The 17,473-nt window shown below is 40.8% G+C and overlaps 1 protein-coding gene across 4 annotated transcripts in view; it reads right to left on the reverse strand.

Moving 5' to 3' along the window:
- WNT7B (Wnt family member 7B) overlaps positions 1–17,473 on the reverse strand; it is a 101,034-nt gene that overhangs the window by 28,145 nt on the left and 55,416 nt on the right. For all 4 annotated transcript variants that reach the window (XM_063355084.1, XM_063355074.1, XM_063355093.1 and 1 more), the window contains exon 2: positions 15,457–15,683. In XM_063355084.1, coding sequence (XP_063211154.1) covers positions 15,457–15,683 — 227 coding nt within the window. The remainder of the gene's footprint in view (positions 1–15,456; positions 15,684–17,473) is intronic.

Raw genomic sequence — 17,473 nt, forward strand, 5'->3', positions numbered from 1 at the left:
TCCTGGAGGGTAATTCTGAACATTGTTCACTAAGATTGTCCTACAAATCTATGACTCACATAAATTCCTGGCATGGTTTCTGATGCCTGGAAGGACACCTTAGAGGACCAACTCCATATGTCAAATTTCACAAGCAAGTCTATAAGGTGAGCGCTACCGCTGGTGACTCAACACTCATCCTTTAGGTGTGAGGGCTTTAATGAGTTTCTCTGGTACATTCTTGGCAAGGTGGGGTTTGATAGGTGAGATGCAATGGCTCTTGATGTGGCTGTTTAGGATGTTACCACTCCCTTGATATCTCCCATGGTAGCAGAAGGACTGTGCATCATTGGCTTTAACTTACAGTCCAGCCCAAACCAGCCCTTCCTTGGCAGCTGCAGCGGAGAGGCTGGGTTTGCAGATCATCAGTAAGAGCCTGTGTTCTGCTTTCCTAATTCCACTGCAGAGATCACATCTTCCAGACATAGGGCAAACAGCCGGGCAGTAACCCCGTAAGTCACTGGCATCCCCTGTCAGAGCTCAGATTTTGTGGAAAGCAAATGAGAAAGTTATGGTGAAAGGGCTGGGTTGAAAGTTGCTTTCGAGTTTGCTTAAATATTTTCCAAATGCTCTTGCACGGCTTGTGTGGCTGCATTCACATTTCTGATGCATTTTTCTTGCCTTACAGTCTTTCTGGGAGGAGAGCTAGGTTCAAGTAATGATGTCTACCCTTCTTGGTGTTTAAAGGGTCTTTGCCTGGTAGTCAAGTTTGTAACCCCAGTGAACAAGACACAGCACAAATCACACATATGAAAGAGATTTAAAAGAGTAAAGAGCTCAGAGGGTTTTGGATAAATACACAAAGTTTAGATTCTGGTCCAAACCTCTCTGGTTTGCAAAATGAGTCTGGAAGCATCACAAGAGCAAAGTCTTTTTTTTCAGCTCCGGAGTTTCTGGTCCTGATAGGAGTTGGGAAGTGACAAGATTCACATAAACAAGGAAGAATTATATGAGTCTTCTCAGGACTCATGAAAGTTACTGAATCGCTGCATAATCTGAACCTGTCCAGCTAACCCTACCAGTCAGATTGCCTTATCTAGTAGGCTAGTGGTTGTTATTTATTTGTGTTTTGCTAAGCTTGTGTTTTGCCAGGTACTGAGCAAGCTCACCCTAGGATGCTGATCCAAACCTGCAAGAGTTTGATGAAAGGGTGGATGCCAGCCCTGTGAGTTAGCTGCCCTTTCAGCTGAAAAAACTAAGTGTTATGAGGATAAAAAGATCAAATTTCTAGCCCACAAAGAGCTTCCATTTTTTTAAGTGCAATACCCTAGAGCTAAAGGATGAGTTTAAAACAAAGATCAGAAGCAAAATCTGTAGGTTTCTAAGGTACTCCAGCTTCAGACCAGGATCCAGGCTTTGGGACCAGGAAAGGAGGGACAAGTCTCTTTCTGCAGTACAAATACAAGAGCATTTAAGTAGATAGATGGGTATTAACACCAGTCTTCAAGACGCTGCTTACGTAAACTTAAATTTAAAAAAAGCTAGCAAGTGTCTCTACTGCAAATCCACCATTAAAATGAGATATGGGTCTCATCAAATAATCTCTTGAGCCCCCTGCTTTGTAGCAGCCCATTTCCAGATCTGAACTTTGAAGCTGACCCCTGTCTTTGCGATGGGCCAAACCAAAAGCCAGATCTGAACACCACTGAACTCTGGGAAAGTTCAAATCTATCGTTTGTGGTTCAGGTTGAGCTCTAATTAAAACAGACCAGTTAGAAAGGCAAATGTCTTGAAACCAAAACAAAACAACTGTTTCACGTGAAAAGCCTTGGATTAGGCTATATGGTACCAAGTAGTGTTTTTGTCTGTCACATGATGTCATGCTCCTCTGGCTAACACAAACTGACAACACACACATGCTGCTGTATGTGATATTCCATGCAGATGCTTTGAATTTAATTTTGAGCAGGACACAGTATTCACGGAAACACTTCACGCTGTGCAAAAACCCATCAGCAATCTTACTGCCGCTCAGATTTGACAGTACTTTGCCACCTTTCAAACTTTCCATGTCTATCCCTGGTAGCACAGTAGTCCAGTGTCTTTTAAAAATCAGTTTCTTGCCTTCTTTGAGCGAAGCTTATGCCTCATTATGTCAGCAGTATGTGGAATATTTCCACTAATCCCTGAAAACAAACAAGAAAGTGGCGCTGCAGAAACTTTGGTTGTGTAAGAGGGCAGGGAAATCCCGGCTAACTCTCCTGCTAAGAGCTTCTGTTTATACTGTAGTTAATACTACAGTGTCTGTAATAAAGCAACATGGTTGATCAATGGACAAGGGAAAAGAAAACAAAAGGGAAGGGAACTTGGTTTCAGCATTACCGAACTGCCAAAGTAAAAGAAAAAGGGGCTCAGCAAGGAGAAAAAGAAAGGGAAGGAGGGAAAAAGTGTTGAAGCCCCACCGTGGGTGTCAGGATGTCACTGTGCACCAGTAGCTAGAAAAAGAGGGCCTTGGACAGGAAGATTTACTCAAAGAATCACAGAACACATACAGTAGGCATACAGTAAGTAGCTCTCCCCGTGGGCTTTACTCTGTCTCTTTTATGTTACATGTAAGTTCTGAACATGTAAGTATGTTCTCTTTGAGAAATTTGAGTTTGGGCTCTTTGTAGACAACTGCCTAAAGTTTCCAAACTTCCCTCCTATGCGAAGTCATCTAATCACCTTACCAGACCTATTCTACTGAGATTTTTCAGTATGGTCTTTTTTTCAGGCCTGGACTCGCTTTCTAGTAGAACAAATCCCTCTATGACATTTCTGTCCTTTGCTTCCTGTTTGGTTAAGACGACCTTAATGGCAACCATTCTTGTTTGAGGATCCCAGAGTACTTCACAAATGTTTAAGTGGATGTTAGTCCACATTAATTAAGCCTTTCAGTTCCCCACTGAAATTAGTCATCTTTATTCTCCAGACAGTGAGGTATGAAGTGACTTGCCCAAGGTCACAAGAAAAGTATATGGCACAGCTGGGAACAGAATCCAAATGCGTTATCTCCTGGTCCATGCTTTAACCATAAAATGATAGTTCTCACATTGAACTAGGAGCCACAGGGTATGTGAAAAATGACAGGAAGGGAATTGTATTGAGCTTTTTGAGGTGACACCATCCTCTCAGCTCGGACAAAGAGAACGAAAAATTATTTTATCTATTCAGAATACGTACTTCCCAGGTTAAAGAATATGCAAATATTTTCACTCATTGCTCAGAGGAAATTTTTAGTTCAGATATTCCTTTACTAGTCAAGTTGTAATTAGAAGAACAACCTTTCTCATTAATCATTCTGTAGCAATATATTAAATTCTATTTACAGCATCCTTTAAAATATACCAAAAAAATAAAAACAGTAAAAGACACATCAATGCAAACGAATGACTCACAATATTTTCTTCTGCATCAATTTTGTAATGTTCATGAAAGAGTCTTGCCAGGAAGCTACATATTACTTTAGAATATTCTTTAAAGCAAGAAGAGTAGAATGGGAAGAGAGAACTATTCGTGTCCTACACTTGGTAATGTATTGTTTTACAGCAAATCTAGTAAAGAATCCCATGGTCTTGTGACATTCTGAGAAATATGGCAGAAAATATATGCTTCTCAACTTGTGCTAATCTCTCTGAGTGTGGAGTACCACAAGTGCTTAGGAATGAGAAGCAGTTAGAGAATAAAACCCACTTCTCTCTTTAGGAAAGTTCACCACCTTTGCTATGCAGTTAATAAAATACCCCATGTGTTTTCTCCTGGGATACTGGCATTGGCAGCTTTCCAAAGTACTGACTTAGACATCAAGACTGTCCTTCAGAAAGGCCCTGACCTGAACCTTCTCCCAGCTACCTACCATTAACAGCCAGAACTAGCCCAACTTAATGAAACAGCAACACACAGATTCTCTGTGCTGACCATTTCTGATTTTGGAGCCACTCATTGGCATTTGCCATTACCAATTTTTCCGGCTCCTGGCCCATCTCTTTCTTTTCTTCTCCCTTTACATGCATTTGTAGATCTGCTACGCACTTTCCCACTTCCCCACGTCCCTAGCCAAGCAGTTGAAAGGCTTCCATCACAGAGATTGAAAACATACTCCATATTAAATGTAACAGAATAGCGTGACCAGCAGGTCCATGTTTTAAACACATTCAATTCAATCACAGCTGAGAATAAACAGCAGGGGAAGCAACTTGATGGGTTGCTGGAGGCTGTGGCTACCCTTTCTTGTGGAACATGTCTCTGTCACTTGCTAAATAGGTGCACCATCTGGTGGCAATTTTGGACTCCCACTTGTTCTTAAATTTCCATATAGCAGTGGCGGAGTTACGCCTGTGGTTGCAGCATCTTTTTTTGCCAGTATCTGCCTGAAAGTCATCAGCTAAGACAACTTTTCACGTCTGCTATGTGGGGCAAGCAGGTAAATTAGAGGATCACACGGTCCCCTAAGAAACATACATGGAGAGGAGGAAAAAATTCACAGACAAGTCAAAATTAGACATTAACAGGCTTGATACCTAATACCTAAGTCTACGCTCCCACGATAGTCAACAGGGACCTCCAGACAGTCATACAGTCAAATTAAAATCCAAATCGCCCTCTGGAAGTGCTTGTCTCTTCTTTGACCATACAAGGAGTACAGGCTGACTAGGTTCCTATCTTAGATATCTCATGCAAATGCCTGGAGCTATGCAGTATGAAACTGGGCCAAACGGAAGAAGTGAGGAAGGGTCTCCCCATTTTTCTGCCTTTGTTGTCCGAAGCCCTCTAGTTCAGCAACAGAGACAGAAACCACAGCTACCTCTTGTGCCATTCCCCTCAGGAACTGCAAGGTTGCATTGACCATGTCAGATGGGACATTGCGTGGACACCTCTTCTGAACAAGGATGGGTGGAGGCTGAATCAGACAAAAAACAAGTTTCCATGTTGTCCTTAAGAAATGAGTGAACATGTATAAATAAATCATGATCCATGAGTAAACTTTGTTCGTTTTAGCAACTTGAATAGAGCTTTCCAGCGTGCAGCAGTTCAGTCGATGTCTGTTGAGCTTCTAGAGATAGAAGTGTGTTCTCCCAGTGCACCAGTGAGCTTTCTGGGGTGAGAGCAATATACTTAAAGACTCCTCAGCCATCCGAGCCCACCTTTTACACTGACACTGGTTAAGTGTTGGGAATCATCTTTTTGTCACAGTCCCAGAAATCAGAGGTTGAACCTCTACAGTGGAGAGAGCATTATAGATTGCAATAGATTACACTTGTGGATAAAAGTTCTCTGCTGGATCCACTTAAATCCTAAGGCCAAATCTGTTCAAAATTAGATAGGTGTGACACTTTTTACTAGCTGAAGGACCCATTGTCAGCTTGATCTTGCATGCTGGCTTCCACAAGTACTTCTGTATTCTGCAAACCACTTGGGCATGCATTTAAAGTGAAACACTTTCGAACCCTCGTTTACTTTAATAGGACTTAAGCAGTGGATTTAAAGTTAAGCACATACTGGGTAAACAGAGTACAACTAAAGTTGTTAGACAATTTTAATCTGAAAGAATAGCTATCCAAGCACTACTGTGCTAGATTCGTTTTTTCAAGCATCCAAATATAGATACTACAGTCCTCTTTCTTGCTTGCTTTCATTTTAATTTGACTCTTCTATCAGCAACAGTAATATTAAACGTCACAGTTATGGACATATAATATGTCAGTAAGAAAGAAACTACAGTCACGGATAATTTAATCCAATGCTAAAAAGTCATGCATGATACTCAAGAAGGAAATTTTATCAATTAGATAATAAGATATTTGTCAGACATAATATTTTGGAATATGCCAGGCACTTCATTAGAAAAAGAAATTGCTTGTGACTAGAGGCAGGACAGCAAATTGCATGGATCTGCGATCTAAGCCTGAATACTAAAACATTTGTTTGCAAACCAAAATGTACACATCGACAAATGCTGTGTTTTTTGTGATGTTTGTAAATGCCCCTCTGTGCACTTCAGGCTTTCCAATTTAGAAACAGATGGTTTACCAAACAGGACGTATCCCAAAGAACAGAGGAGAAGAGGGAGGGATGCTGCTACATATGTAACTCTGAAGCCTAATGTTATGTTTAGCCTGTCCTGCCTGATGTAGAGGTTGAACGAGATGACCAAACCTATCATCTGTAATTCTAGGGAAGAGATTTTGACAACATAGTTAACCGCAGTAGTAAAGCTCAAGGAATCTCCAAAGTCATTAGAACCCCAAGTTATTACAGCGTCGCATACTGGCAGGTTAGCTGCTGTCCCACGCTACCTGTCGTCTTACGTAAAGAACTTTCCTTGCCGCGGCAAGATTTGACAGTACTTGCCTGTTTGCAAAGTTGCTCGGCACTTTAAAATTCAGATGTTGTATAGTTGATTTCCATTTAACTAATGAGGTTTTAGCTGAATCCCTGCTATGAAATTCAGCTCCAATTTAAACTTCTGCTTGTACCCAAAACCCAGGAGCCTTTTAGTGGCTGTAAAATCCTGGCTCTGGTGAAAGCAGTGGCAAAATTTCTACTGACGGCAATAGGAGCAGAATTTGGCCCCTATCATTTTGAATTAAGCCCAGCACTACTTTATTTAACTTTAAATGCTATTTGCCTTCCTGTTTTAAGCATGCATTACGTTGTAAGCCATTGACCAATAGGACTGGGACACTGGAAGTAACTAATTGAGTCAGCATGCTATGAATCATTTGCAGCCAGCAATTTTATTCCAAACTGACATGAAAAAATGACATTAAAGGAACATTAACGTTCCAAGCGAGGCACTTGGAAGTAAGGACATGCCAAACTTAATGTTGCTATGCAAAGTTAGCCCTGTTGTGTCCAAATTATGGTACAGTATTCAATTAAAAAATAGCCTAGAATTTGCACGTTATCTTTTCCACAGGACCTCTGACTCACTCATCCCAAGGGAGACCAGTAAAGTAACATGGAAAATTTTATCCTGAGTAGCTAAAGACAGAGTTAAAAGCAAGAGAAAAGGAGGATTTTTGTTCTGGCCAATGCTGAGCAAGAGATGAACAGAGTTACAGGTCATTACAGGCTCTGCCTGTAGAGCCACATGATACATAATAGTACCCTTTTCCACTACTGCTAATTACATATTTATTAAGGTGATCGCATAATGCCAAAAACCATAAGTACCCGCCCCTTACCCATAGGTGTCCATACCCACACCTGAATGGAGCTATTCCATTTAATAAAAAACAGGTCCATTTAGGTTTGAACCATTGAAACAAAGTATTAAACTGCATCCCCTCATCAGTCTGTTGTTTTCTGAGAGCGTAATGGCCTTTTTTTAACCTGAGGCATAAGGTCACAGGAAGGCAGTGTGTCATGCTACTTGATGTCTCCAGTCGAGCTGTGTGATGTGTTAGGGAGCCATATAGCTTAGAACGCAAACGGAAGCACGTGAGAGCAGAGCTCATGCGCTACAGAGACTTGAGTCTCCCCAGTTACAGTTCCCTGCATCAATTTGCATCAATGCGCTTAACCAATTTAAAACTAAGTGCACCAGCAAACCAAAATGGAGTTGTTCAGAGTCAGGCATATCAGTGTATTCGCCTTTGAAAAGGTCTACAGAAAAACATCTGTTCCAAGAAAATCTTAATTTTTCTATGTAAAAATGGAATGAAACATAAGTTTAAAAACTTAGCACCTCTCTCAGGATGGAAATTCCAGATTTCATTTGGGTCAACATCTACCATTTCTCATCCAGCTGCAGGCCATGCAGGGTTCATGAAGTAATTGTATTAACATATTAGCGCTATGTTTAGAATAAGGATGTCTGCCTTTTAAAGCAAGCGTGCTGCCAAAGAGGTAAATATTTAAATGGCAACATTAACATTTTGATTTAAGAACATTATACTTTTCTTCAAAATCATGACCCTTGAAGGAGAAAAAAAACCCACACGATTGAGCTATACTTGAACTAGACAGTAGTACATTACAAAAAGACCAGGGAGTAGAGAATACAAATTGGGGAATATAAAAATCTGTCTGTTCATGGTTGGAAATGATTATATATGTTACAGCTTATATATGCTAGGCATTTCTTTTGTAGGAACACAAAGAAAAAAGAGGTGCGGATGATAAAATTAATGTAGCAAAGCAGTCAAACAAAATTTATTACTGTCAACTCAAAATTTACAAATGGTACTGTCCATTCACATTTATCTTTTCATCTATGATTTGCAGTGTGTTTTGAAAACATTAATTAAGCCTCACCAGATCATTATGAGGCTCTGGCATCTAAAGAAATTTTTAAAGCACAGAGAAATTATCGCACAGAAACTTTCGAACTAATTCACTAACCTGGAAATCCTCCACCCTCTCAAAATAGGCTGTTTCTTTAATACAACAGTACTTCCTTAGCATAGAAAGATACCTTTATTTTTCTAAAAACCTCCAAGTGACAGAAACCTACTAAAATGAGGAAGAGTCTGAACATACCACTCTCACAATAGGCTGTCTCCTCAGTTAAAATAATATAAATTCTTAGCACAGTAGTTGTTTCATAACTTTTTTACCAGTCCTTCCCAACCTCAGCTGCTGCCAGCTGGGAGGTTTATTTTCTTATTCTGGTTTGGGTTACTCTCTTGCTTTGCTACTTGTGATAGTAAAAAGCTTATCCACCCTTCTACAGCCAGAAAGTATGAACTGTTTGAATCATTTCTTTAATTTCCTCCAAAGATAATAATGCAAACTAAAATAGACCTCTCACTTACTTTACCTTATAACAACTAGATTATCACAGCTTTTTCCCCACTGTTAAGCTTTCCATCAAAATGAATTGGACTGGAAAAACTGTCCTTGCAGGGTGGTTTGCGTACCTTGTGGTACTTACCTTACTACTTGCAGAGTAACTAATAGAAGTGCAAGGGTCCTTAGGTGGAGTAGCCCAGTTTTCCTGCAGCATGACCTTTCTACCTTTGTCAGGCAACTTGTGGGATAGTCACTGACATAATCTTTCTGCAATAATATATATTTAAGAAGCTAGAATAAATATACTGGATATCCTTAAGGTTAAGGATATTTTTGTTTCTCCTTCCAGCAACAACACTTCTAGTTGTGAAAAGAAATGCGCTGTTTGAGACATTTTAAGAGAAGGCTTTGCAATGAGAGTTTGCAGTTTGATAAATCTGTCCTGCAAAATCAGCACACTGAGGACATCCTTAGATTTCGGGTTTTTTTCTCTCTTTACCAGCTGGCTCTGCCTGCCTGCCTATCAGTTATCCAGCTGGTATGGGTACGCTATGCATGTCTTGTTGTGTTTGTTGTTTTTTTTTTAATTCAGCTTAACAATGAGAAAATTCTCTCTCTAAATAAGTCAAGAATTATAAATCTTGTTATACATCATGGTGCTTAAAAACTATCGTTGCATAAGCCACAGCTCATTAAATTTGCCATGGTATTTACAGCATCTACTTGTTTTGCTAAATCACACTTGCAAATGCAACGGCTCCACATGACATTTTGTGAAATGGACATTGGCAGTCACTCCAAGGTAGCCATGTGAGTGATAAAGTCCTGGTTTGTATTGCTCCTATGTGTTCTTCTGGAAGTCGCACACAGCCCTGGTACAGATTTCAGATGATTGAATGCATCCTGTGCACCTCTCTCCTGGCATCCCAGGCAGCCTGATGCACTAGGAGTTGAAAGCTGATGCCAACCCCTGAGAAGCCACCTCTCACACTAGAGTGCTTTTTACCATATCCTAGCACCAACGCAGACATCCAGCTCAAATTACTGAAAGCAAGTTTCTTTCTAATCAGTTGCTTGAACGCTCAAAGGACGCTGTTGTGTGGGACCGTGCCATATGACAGCAACAAAAAACCAGAAATTTTTCCACGTTAGGTCCAAAAGCCACTGTGCAATTGAGGTTCACAATAACTGACAAATGCCTAAACCAATCATTGCACCTACTGCTATGACAAAGATAATTACTGCCTTTCTGTCGGTGAAGTGTGTACCCTGCTCTGTATCATATTTAAAATAATCTAATTCCAACTCATTTTCCCCCTCCAAATTGTTTCCAGCTGTACGATTCCTTTCTTTCCCCCATATTGTTTTTATTGGATATAACGCAAGTCGGTAAAGATAGATTTTCCCATAATAAACACACAGATGTTAGAATAATAAACATACAGTCAACCTGATATATGAATATTACTAAGCATTAATAAATATATAACTAACAACATAAATTGATTAAAAAATTGGAAAATGAGAACATAAAGTAACAGAGAAAGAAATGGCAGGAGGAAAGAAAGGGAAAAAGTGAGATAGAAATGTACTTTAGGCAAACTATCTGGATTCATTTATGGTTCCCTTTATTGATTTGCTGATAGCATTAAAGCACAAGTATGGTTGTAAAGCATTCCTAAGAATGCCGCCTGTCTTCATGTATTGGAAGTTTTCTGCTCATACTGAAAGTCAGGCTTTCCAAGTTGGCCAACTCATACCATACTAGACACTACTGTGCTAGATTAATGTATCTGCTTGGACGCAAATTTCCATTTTTGGAGAATAATGAGCCTCTCTACTCCTCCCATTTTTGGTAGGAAGTTTTTATGAACATTTGGCATCTCGGTTAAACCACCATCATACCCCAGAATAAAAATGACTGGATTCATATGTGAGTCTGAATCCAAATTTAATTAAGTCTATATATGGCCTGAATCAAGAATAATTTACTGACTGACACCCCCTCAGCATGTATGATAAGATGCCAACCATTTCTCCATGACGCCATCACTTACATATCTTTCATGCCCGATTCCTACTTTCTTTCAGGCCTGTAGCTAAAACGCTGGGATCCAATGTGGACTTAGTTACCTGTTTTCGGTGCAAATACAGAAAGAATCACTTTTTTTATAAGTATCTTTCCTTCAGAAGGTGTTCCCCTCCCTTTCTTAATCTTCTGTTTGAAATTATGCTGTCTTCTTAAGCAGTTTATGTGTGCATATGTATGAGTGCGTGCTTGTATATAACAGCGACATTCAACTTTATTTTCTGACCGTGTTTCTCAAAATAAATTGTAAAGTCTCTTCACCTGTGAGTTAATAAAATCCATGCACAGATCTTGATAGTCTTTAAAACTGTAGCTTCTCACCTATCCCTCCCCCTTTCTGCCTGGAGAGTGGACCAAAAGTTGAGTGAATGCATGGCAACAGAAAGCTTCTTAAGAAGGTGTTCTTCTCCTAAACTTCCCGCAGCAAACAGGGCTTTAACCTCACTTCAGATGCACCCTTTCAACATGCCAGAAATCTACAGATCAATACAAAAGGTCAGAGATCTTTTCAAAAAACTTCAGAACTCCTCTGGGGTTTGCCCATTTATCGATTCTTCCCTGCCAGGTGGCCAGTTCAATGATTTGCGAAATCACTGTATCGATGACACAGCCAAATGAATACTACCACATTATGAGTCTGACAAAGGAGACATCTACAGATGTAACTTATAGAGGTACCCACATGATAGATTGCTCCAACCACCATTTGGGGTAATAGACACCAGTCCTTATTGCTGGAGCTCTTTTGCATCAATAACCTGATAGGCTATACTTTTCCAGATCAGGGTCTTTGCCCTCAAAAAATTCAAAGGACAATTATCTTTCATCAGTGGTTATCCATAATGAACACTGGTATATCATTGACCAATTAATTTGTGAATCCATTTGTTAAAGAGATAATCTTTAAGGAGGTAGTTTGTTAAAGAGGCTTACAGCAAGAGGAATAAGTGGAGAGTGCAAAAGACGACTTCATGTGAGAAGCTGGGGATGGGTGCAGGGAGATGACAAATACAAGTATGTAGAGGGACAGGATGAGTAAAATGAGTGTAGTAGTGACTTTTCTTTGGGGATGGCATGACTATGGAAAAGTTCCCAGTTATAAATACACACAAAAAAAAATCTATACACAATGCTTGGCTAATTCATCCCATGTTACATCCTTTGTTCATGCTACTAATTTGGATCCCTCTGTCGCTTTTTATCTCTAGCTGCTATAAATCTTTCACACCAACATGAATGCCCCATGCCTAATATAATTTCTACAGTTGTTATTCTGTCCTCTGAACTATTTCAATTGTTTTTAATACAGACTCCCATGTATTATATAGGTAGTACAGACCTCAGTCACTGAAGTACCTCTTTGAAAAAAATAGCTCAGCATTGATGCAGCTTAGCTAACTTACTGGCGATTCCCCTGGCATAGTATAATTCCCAGAAGTCACCAGAGTGGACATTTGCTCCTGTGTCATGCCTTCTGAATGCTGCTTGGTTGTGGCTGGAAGGCATGCATAGTTGGAGCGTAATGGCACCCAAGAGGTGGTGTTGTCCACAGATACAGAGCTGTTGGAGAAACCTCATGTTGGGTGAGTCTGGGGGTTTGCTTTGAATGGAGGGAGGGAAGTGTCACATCAGGATACGAGTGAGAATAACCATAAATCTGCACTCGTCAATGCTAGTGGTATAGCCTTGGTCCAGCGGCTAAAGATCAGGCCCTCTCTTTCCCATGCAGATAGAGAGCGCTTAATATCACGCTATCATAGCTTACTCGCCCTCTCCACCCTATGACCTGAATAACTTGCCTTGATTGTTCATCTCCCTAGGCAGTTCTGGGAGGAAGCTAGATGGGTTTTCCTTTGAGGTGAAGTGAAAAACATGCCTGTCTTTTTTAGTCTTAAGCCTTTCTTCAGTCTGTTCAGGCAGAACCAAATGTCTGGTTTAGTGTTTCTGTATGTGTCAGACAGGGACGTGTTTTGTTACACACGTGAATATTTATGCTTACAAGTGTTTTGTACCTTTAAGTGGTTTTCTTTTTCAAGTTTTGTCCTTTTTTGACATTTTTCCCCCCTCACTAGTGTAATAACACCACTTCCTAAACCCTGTCCTTTTCCTAGATACTGACCACATCATCTCTGGGTGCTACTTCACTAATAAAACAAATAAAGACCTGTGGATTATGAGATCCTTTATAGACCTGCATGGAACTCATCTGGCTGAGCTGGCAGGGGTCATGTAAACCTTCTCCATCCGTTACAGTTTGTGTGGTTTCACACCCAACAAATGTCAAAGCAGAACTCAGCTGCGACTGCCAAGTTTCATCTGTGTTTAGGTTAAGCCATAAAAGAACCCACCAAATTCCACATCAGCCGTTTCAGAGTTGCAGGAAACCACCCAGGTTCGGTGAAGAGGTCAAGAATCTGGTGAATATTTTGGCAAATACGGCCTGAACAGTGGCTCAAGAAAATCCTGGTTTTTTCAAACTTTGTGTAGTCTGACCAACCTGGTAGCTGGTCCATCCTGATGCTAACAATTTTTGTTCCCTGTAGCTCTTATTTTGTATAGAAACCTTCAGAATGAAAGCACAGGCCCAACTTGTAGTCCTCTTTATGCATTTGGACTGCACTCACTTGCAAGTTTTGTGAGGATGAAAGGAGTCTCTCTGGTGAAGAGGATTATTACTCATGAGTACAAGGACAGAGCTCATGAGGTGCCACAAGATTCTCAGCTTGAAGAGGCAAGCAGAAGTGGTGAAAGCCTTTTCACCAGGAAGCTTCGTGATGACACCAACTGTGCTACTACCCTCCCGACTCTCCTCTTCAAGGACGTAAGTGATCTCACGGAAGTTAAGAGGACTTACTTGTCTAACAGTCAGAGCATGGCTGCAGGTTTCGGCAGATCAAGACAACGTAGCATGGAGAAGTACAAGGGTGGCATGCTTGGCAGCTGTATGTCTTCTGGCAGTAACATCATTTTGGAAATAAACTTAAGACAAAAAAGCATAAGACCAACCAAGGAGGACCAGACCTGTGCTTCTAATAGTCAAGACAAGCGACCAGATGTTTTTCTGGTTCATTTGAAGTTGATGGTTGGTAAAAGTCAAATGTTAGGTTATCTCCTGTGTATGTTGTCTTGAGAATGTTTAATCCCTTCCACTTAACGATCTTTTTAGGAAAGAGAAGTTAGACGAGCAGTGTTATCTGAACAGAATTAGAAATATCTCAGGACAAATGTGGGAAGAGACACTGATGAGCAAATTCCTCACTACCAACTTTTCAGTATATTTTCAGCTCACAGAATATGGCAGATTCTCTGTGGGTGTAAGTCAGTTCCCCTGATGCCAATGGATTTATTCAATTACAACATTTTACAGCTGGACCACAGTGCCCTCAAAAAGCCCAGACCTAAGCCAGACTCTCAGACTTGCATGTTCTTTAAAAAAATAGTCAGTTCCATCGCTGACTTAAGCGTAGCTCAGGTTTTGGCATTCATTTCAGAATGGTGTTGGAAAAAAAAAGCAAAGCCTTGATCTCCAGTAACAGCCAAAGCACCATGTAAGTCATTTCCTTTTTGCACGGATGGGATGAAATGTTATGCCTTTTTTTTAACATAGTTTTAATGAGATCTTATGTCTGTCCACACTCAGTTGTGTTGGAGGCACAAGACTCACCCGAACCACTGAAATAAAGAAAGAGGTATCACCAAAAGAAGAATTGAAAACAAGAAGAACAGGGAACAACCCCACTGAGAAACTGGATGGTATCACTCTGAATGCCCTTGTGAGAGCCAGACATTACAAAACGTTATCCCAACACTTAGTAAACAGTATGGAGGATGGTAAGTGGGCAGCCCTTGGGGGAGAGAGGAAAGGTCAAGAACAGGCTAAGGATACTCAGCTGGGTGATGAGGAAAATAATGATCTCAGTGCTGGAAAAAAATTGTATAACCTCTCCTATGAAATAATATCAAACACAGGGTAAATGGAAAGTGATCAATTTAACTTTTGCCAGCTAACAGTTTGTCAGGCCAAGGTCTTGTATTATTTTCTTTGAACAGGTTTCCTGCCTCAAATCACTTGCAGTATTTTCTTTACAGTATGATAGCAACACTAAAATGGATACGTATCACTGCCATATATTGGAAGGGCAGTGTCATATGCACTGTACTTCCATCAGTTAATTGGGATTCTCCCATTACTTAAGCTTTTGGAAGTCTGCAGAGGGATTTTTTTGGAGATGATTTTAGTTCCCTTTTGATTGGCCGTAATATGCACCACAGTTAACACGGAAACCTCTAACAGGACAACAATCAAAAATATTTTTTCACAGGGTGTGATAACTGTGTCCTTGGATGCCTGTGCAGGCATCTGGGTCCTTGGTGGGTATGAAGTTGCACAGATATGAATGACTTCATCTAGAGATCACTAGAGATCTCCTGTCTCTTGACAGTTACTTTTCAATGAGTGAAAACACACAGACCACAGTTGTTCTGGGAGCATCACTGCTGTGCTCCGGCAGGCAAATACCAGAGGCAAAATCCTTTGCAGGACTGCAGTCAGAAAGCTAAAAGAAAACCAGCCCCAACATATCACTTCAGCACCATATTAGAGACACCCTTACCTACTCGAAGCTCTTGTCCAAAGACTGTTTTCTCTCCCAGTGCGGAGCAGTTCCACCTCCCGTACCGAAACTGGTACTGGCACTCATTGATTCCCATTTGTGCCCCTTCCCCGATCACAATGATGGCATCAGGGCGGCTCTGGCAGATCGCTCGCTGCCGAGGGGCCAGGCCTGGGATTTTGTTGCAGATGATATTAGCTCCTAAAGCCACCACGGATGACAAAGCTCTGAAGAAAAAAAGCAGAAAGACAGGTTATAACCAGTGTGAGGTCATTGATGGTTTTTGCCGTGTGCTGCCGTGTGGTAGGCAAGGTGCTGGGCAAAAGGGGAAGGGTTGGAATTTGGGTTCCTATAATTATGCCAACTTATCCCAACCTCTCTGGTCTGGCAAAAGAGGCTGGAAATCTTGCGGTAATTCCTGATCTGATTTGTGACAGAAACAACAAAGAAATGGAATTTTGGCACTTTTGCTTTCAGTCCTACACAGAGCCATCAACCGATGAGATGTGTAAAGCAAGACATATTTAAAAGCAAAAAATAGTGCTAATTGATTGTCCGTGAATCTCTGAAACTCATGTCTGCCTTGAATGGCTTACGTAGAGTTAGGTTCAGCGTTTTAGTTACTGCAGCCAGTTCATCCATCCCTCATTTGAAACTGTTAAGCACAATTTAGAGAATGACTTGACTCCACCAACCCTCTTGCCCATAATAACACACAGGGTATTGAGTGATTAATGAAAGTTCACCAGCATAACTGTGCTTTTAGACCTGGCAAATATCTTGGAGCACATAGGAGTGATCCTTAATATGTGTCACCCAGACTAGAAACATTTGTAGTTCTCTTTCTTCAAGTATATTTTCAGAATTCATTATAAAGTTTGCGTATAACTTGCACCTGCCATATGTTTTCACTTTAGAGTATTTATTTTTCATTTTTCAGCTCACTTTTCAACATCTTTACAGGCTCATTTTTCAACCTCTTTACAGGCTACATTCTAGGTGGTAATATTTTGAAAAAAATAAGACAACATGTGTACACCTTCAGTCATACCTCAGGTCGCATCTACCAAGTACCATCCAGGCCCATGCCGGGATGCTTCACCTGGCTCTGGACAAGTCAGCAGGAGCAAAGAGAGCAGTATAGCTACGTTAGCAAAACAGGCCTGGCTCAGCATGGTGTGATGGACCCTGAGACAGCTATGCAACCAAAGCCTGGAAAAGCCCCTGCCACGCTGCCCATGCGGCTGTCCTGCTCCTCCGCTCTCCTCTCCCTCTCCCCTCTTTCGCTTGTCCCAGCCTGGTATTGGATCATGCGGGTAATTTCATTTTCCTATCAAATGCAGTTGTTGACTGCCTCTGTAACGTAAAGATGCTTGCCCAGATCATGCTGCGGCACCTTGGGTTTAAGTGGAGCTTCACAGTAACAGAAGTCATGATATATAAACAGGTTAGTAACAGAATACAGACTAACTTCCCCGTTACCTTCCTTTCCATCTTGAACACTGAGTTAAGCCTTTCTTCTTAGCGCTAAAAATTTCCCGCTGGAAATGCTCTTTTTGGAAAATGCTGACTAAACAAAGTAGAAGAATTTTATAGGAATTTATCAACTTGATCTCAAAGGTAACTGCAAAATTACATAAATGTTGCATTTCAACGAAATCAGAGTGTTTCATTTTGCCATTTCAATAAACTACAGTAAAGCCAGAGCAAAAAGGGTGAAACGGAGAGCTCTTCCCTGGCCAAAATGAAATACCACTTTTACTATGGAATGGAAATTCCGTGATGATTCACTCCGCCTTTAATAGGTATTTGTGCATCTTTTCCAAAGTTAACTATGCATGAGAAATTCGCCAATTGTGTTTTTTTATTTACGGCTTGCGGGGGGGGAGGTGTTATGGATATAGTTTGTATGGCAGTACAAACACAGAGCATGCATGCCATGTGGCGCTGCCTATTAAACAAAAATAAGAACAAAATGTAGTTGCAGCTCTGACCACTCACGGTGTTTGGAGCAGGA

Source organism: Chroicocephalus ridibundus, chromosome 1, assembly GCF_963924245.1.
Source record: "Chroicocephalus ridibundus chromosome 1, bChrRid1.1, whole genome shotgun sequence".
Taxonomy (NCBI): Eukaryota; Metazoa; Chordata; class Aves; order Charadriiformes; family Laridae; genus Chroicocephalus; species Chroicocephalus ridibundus.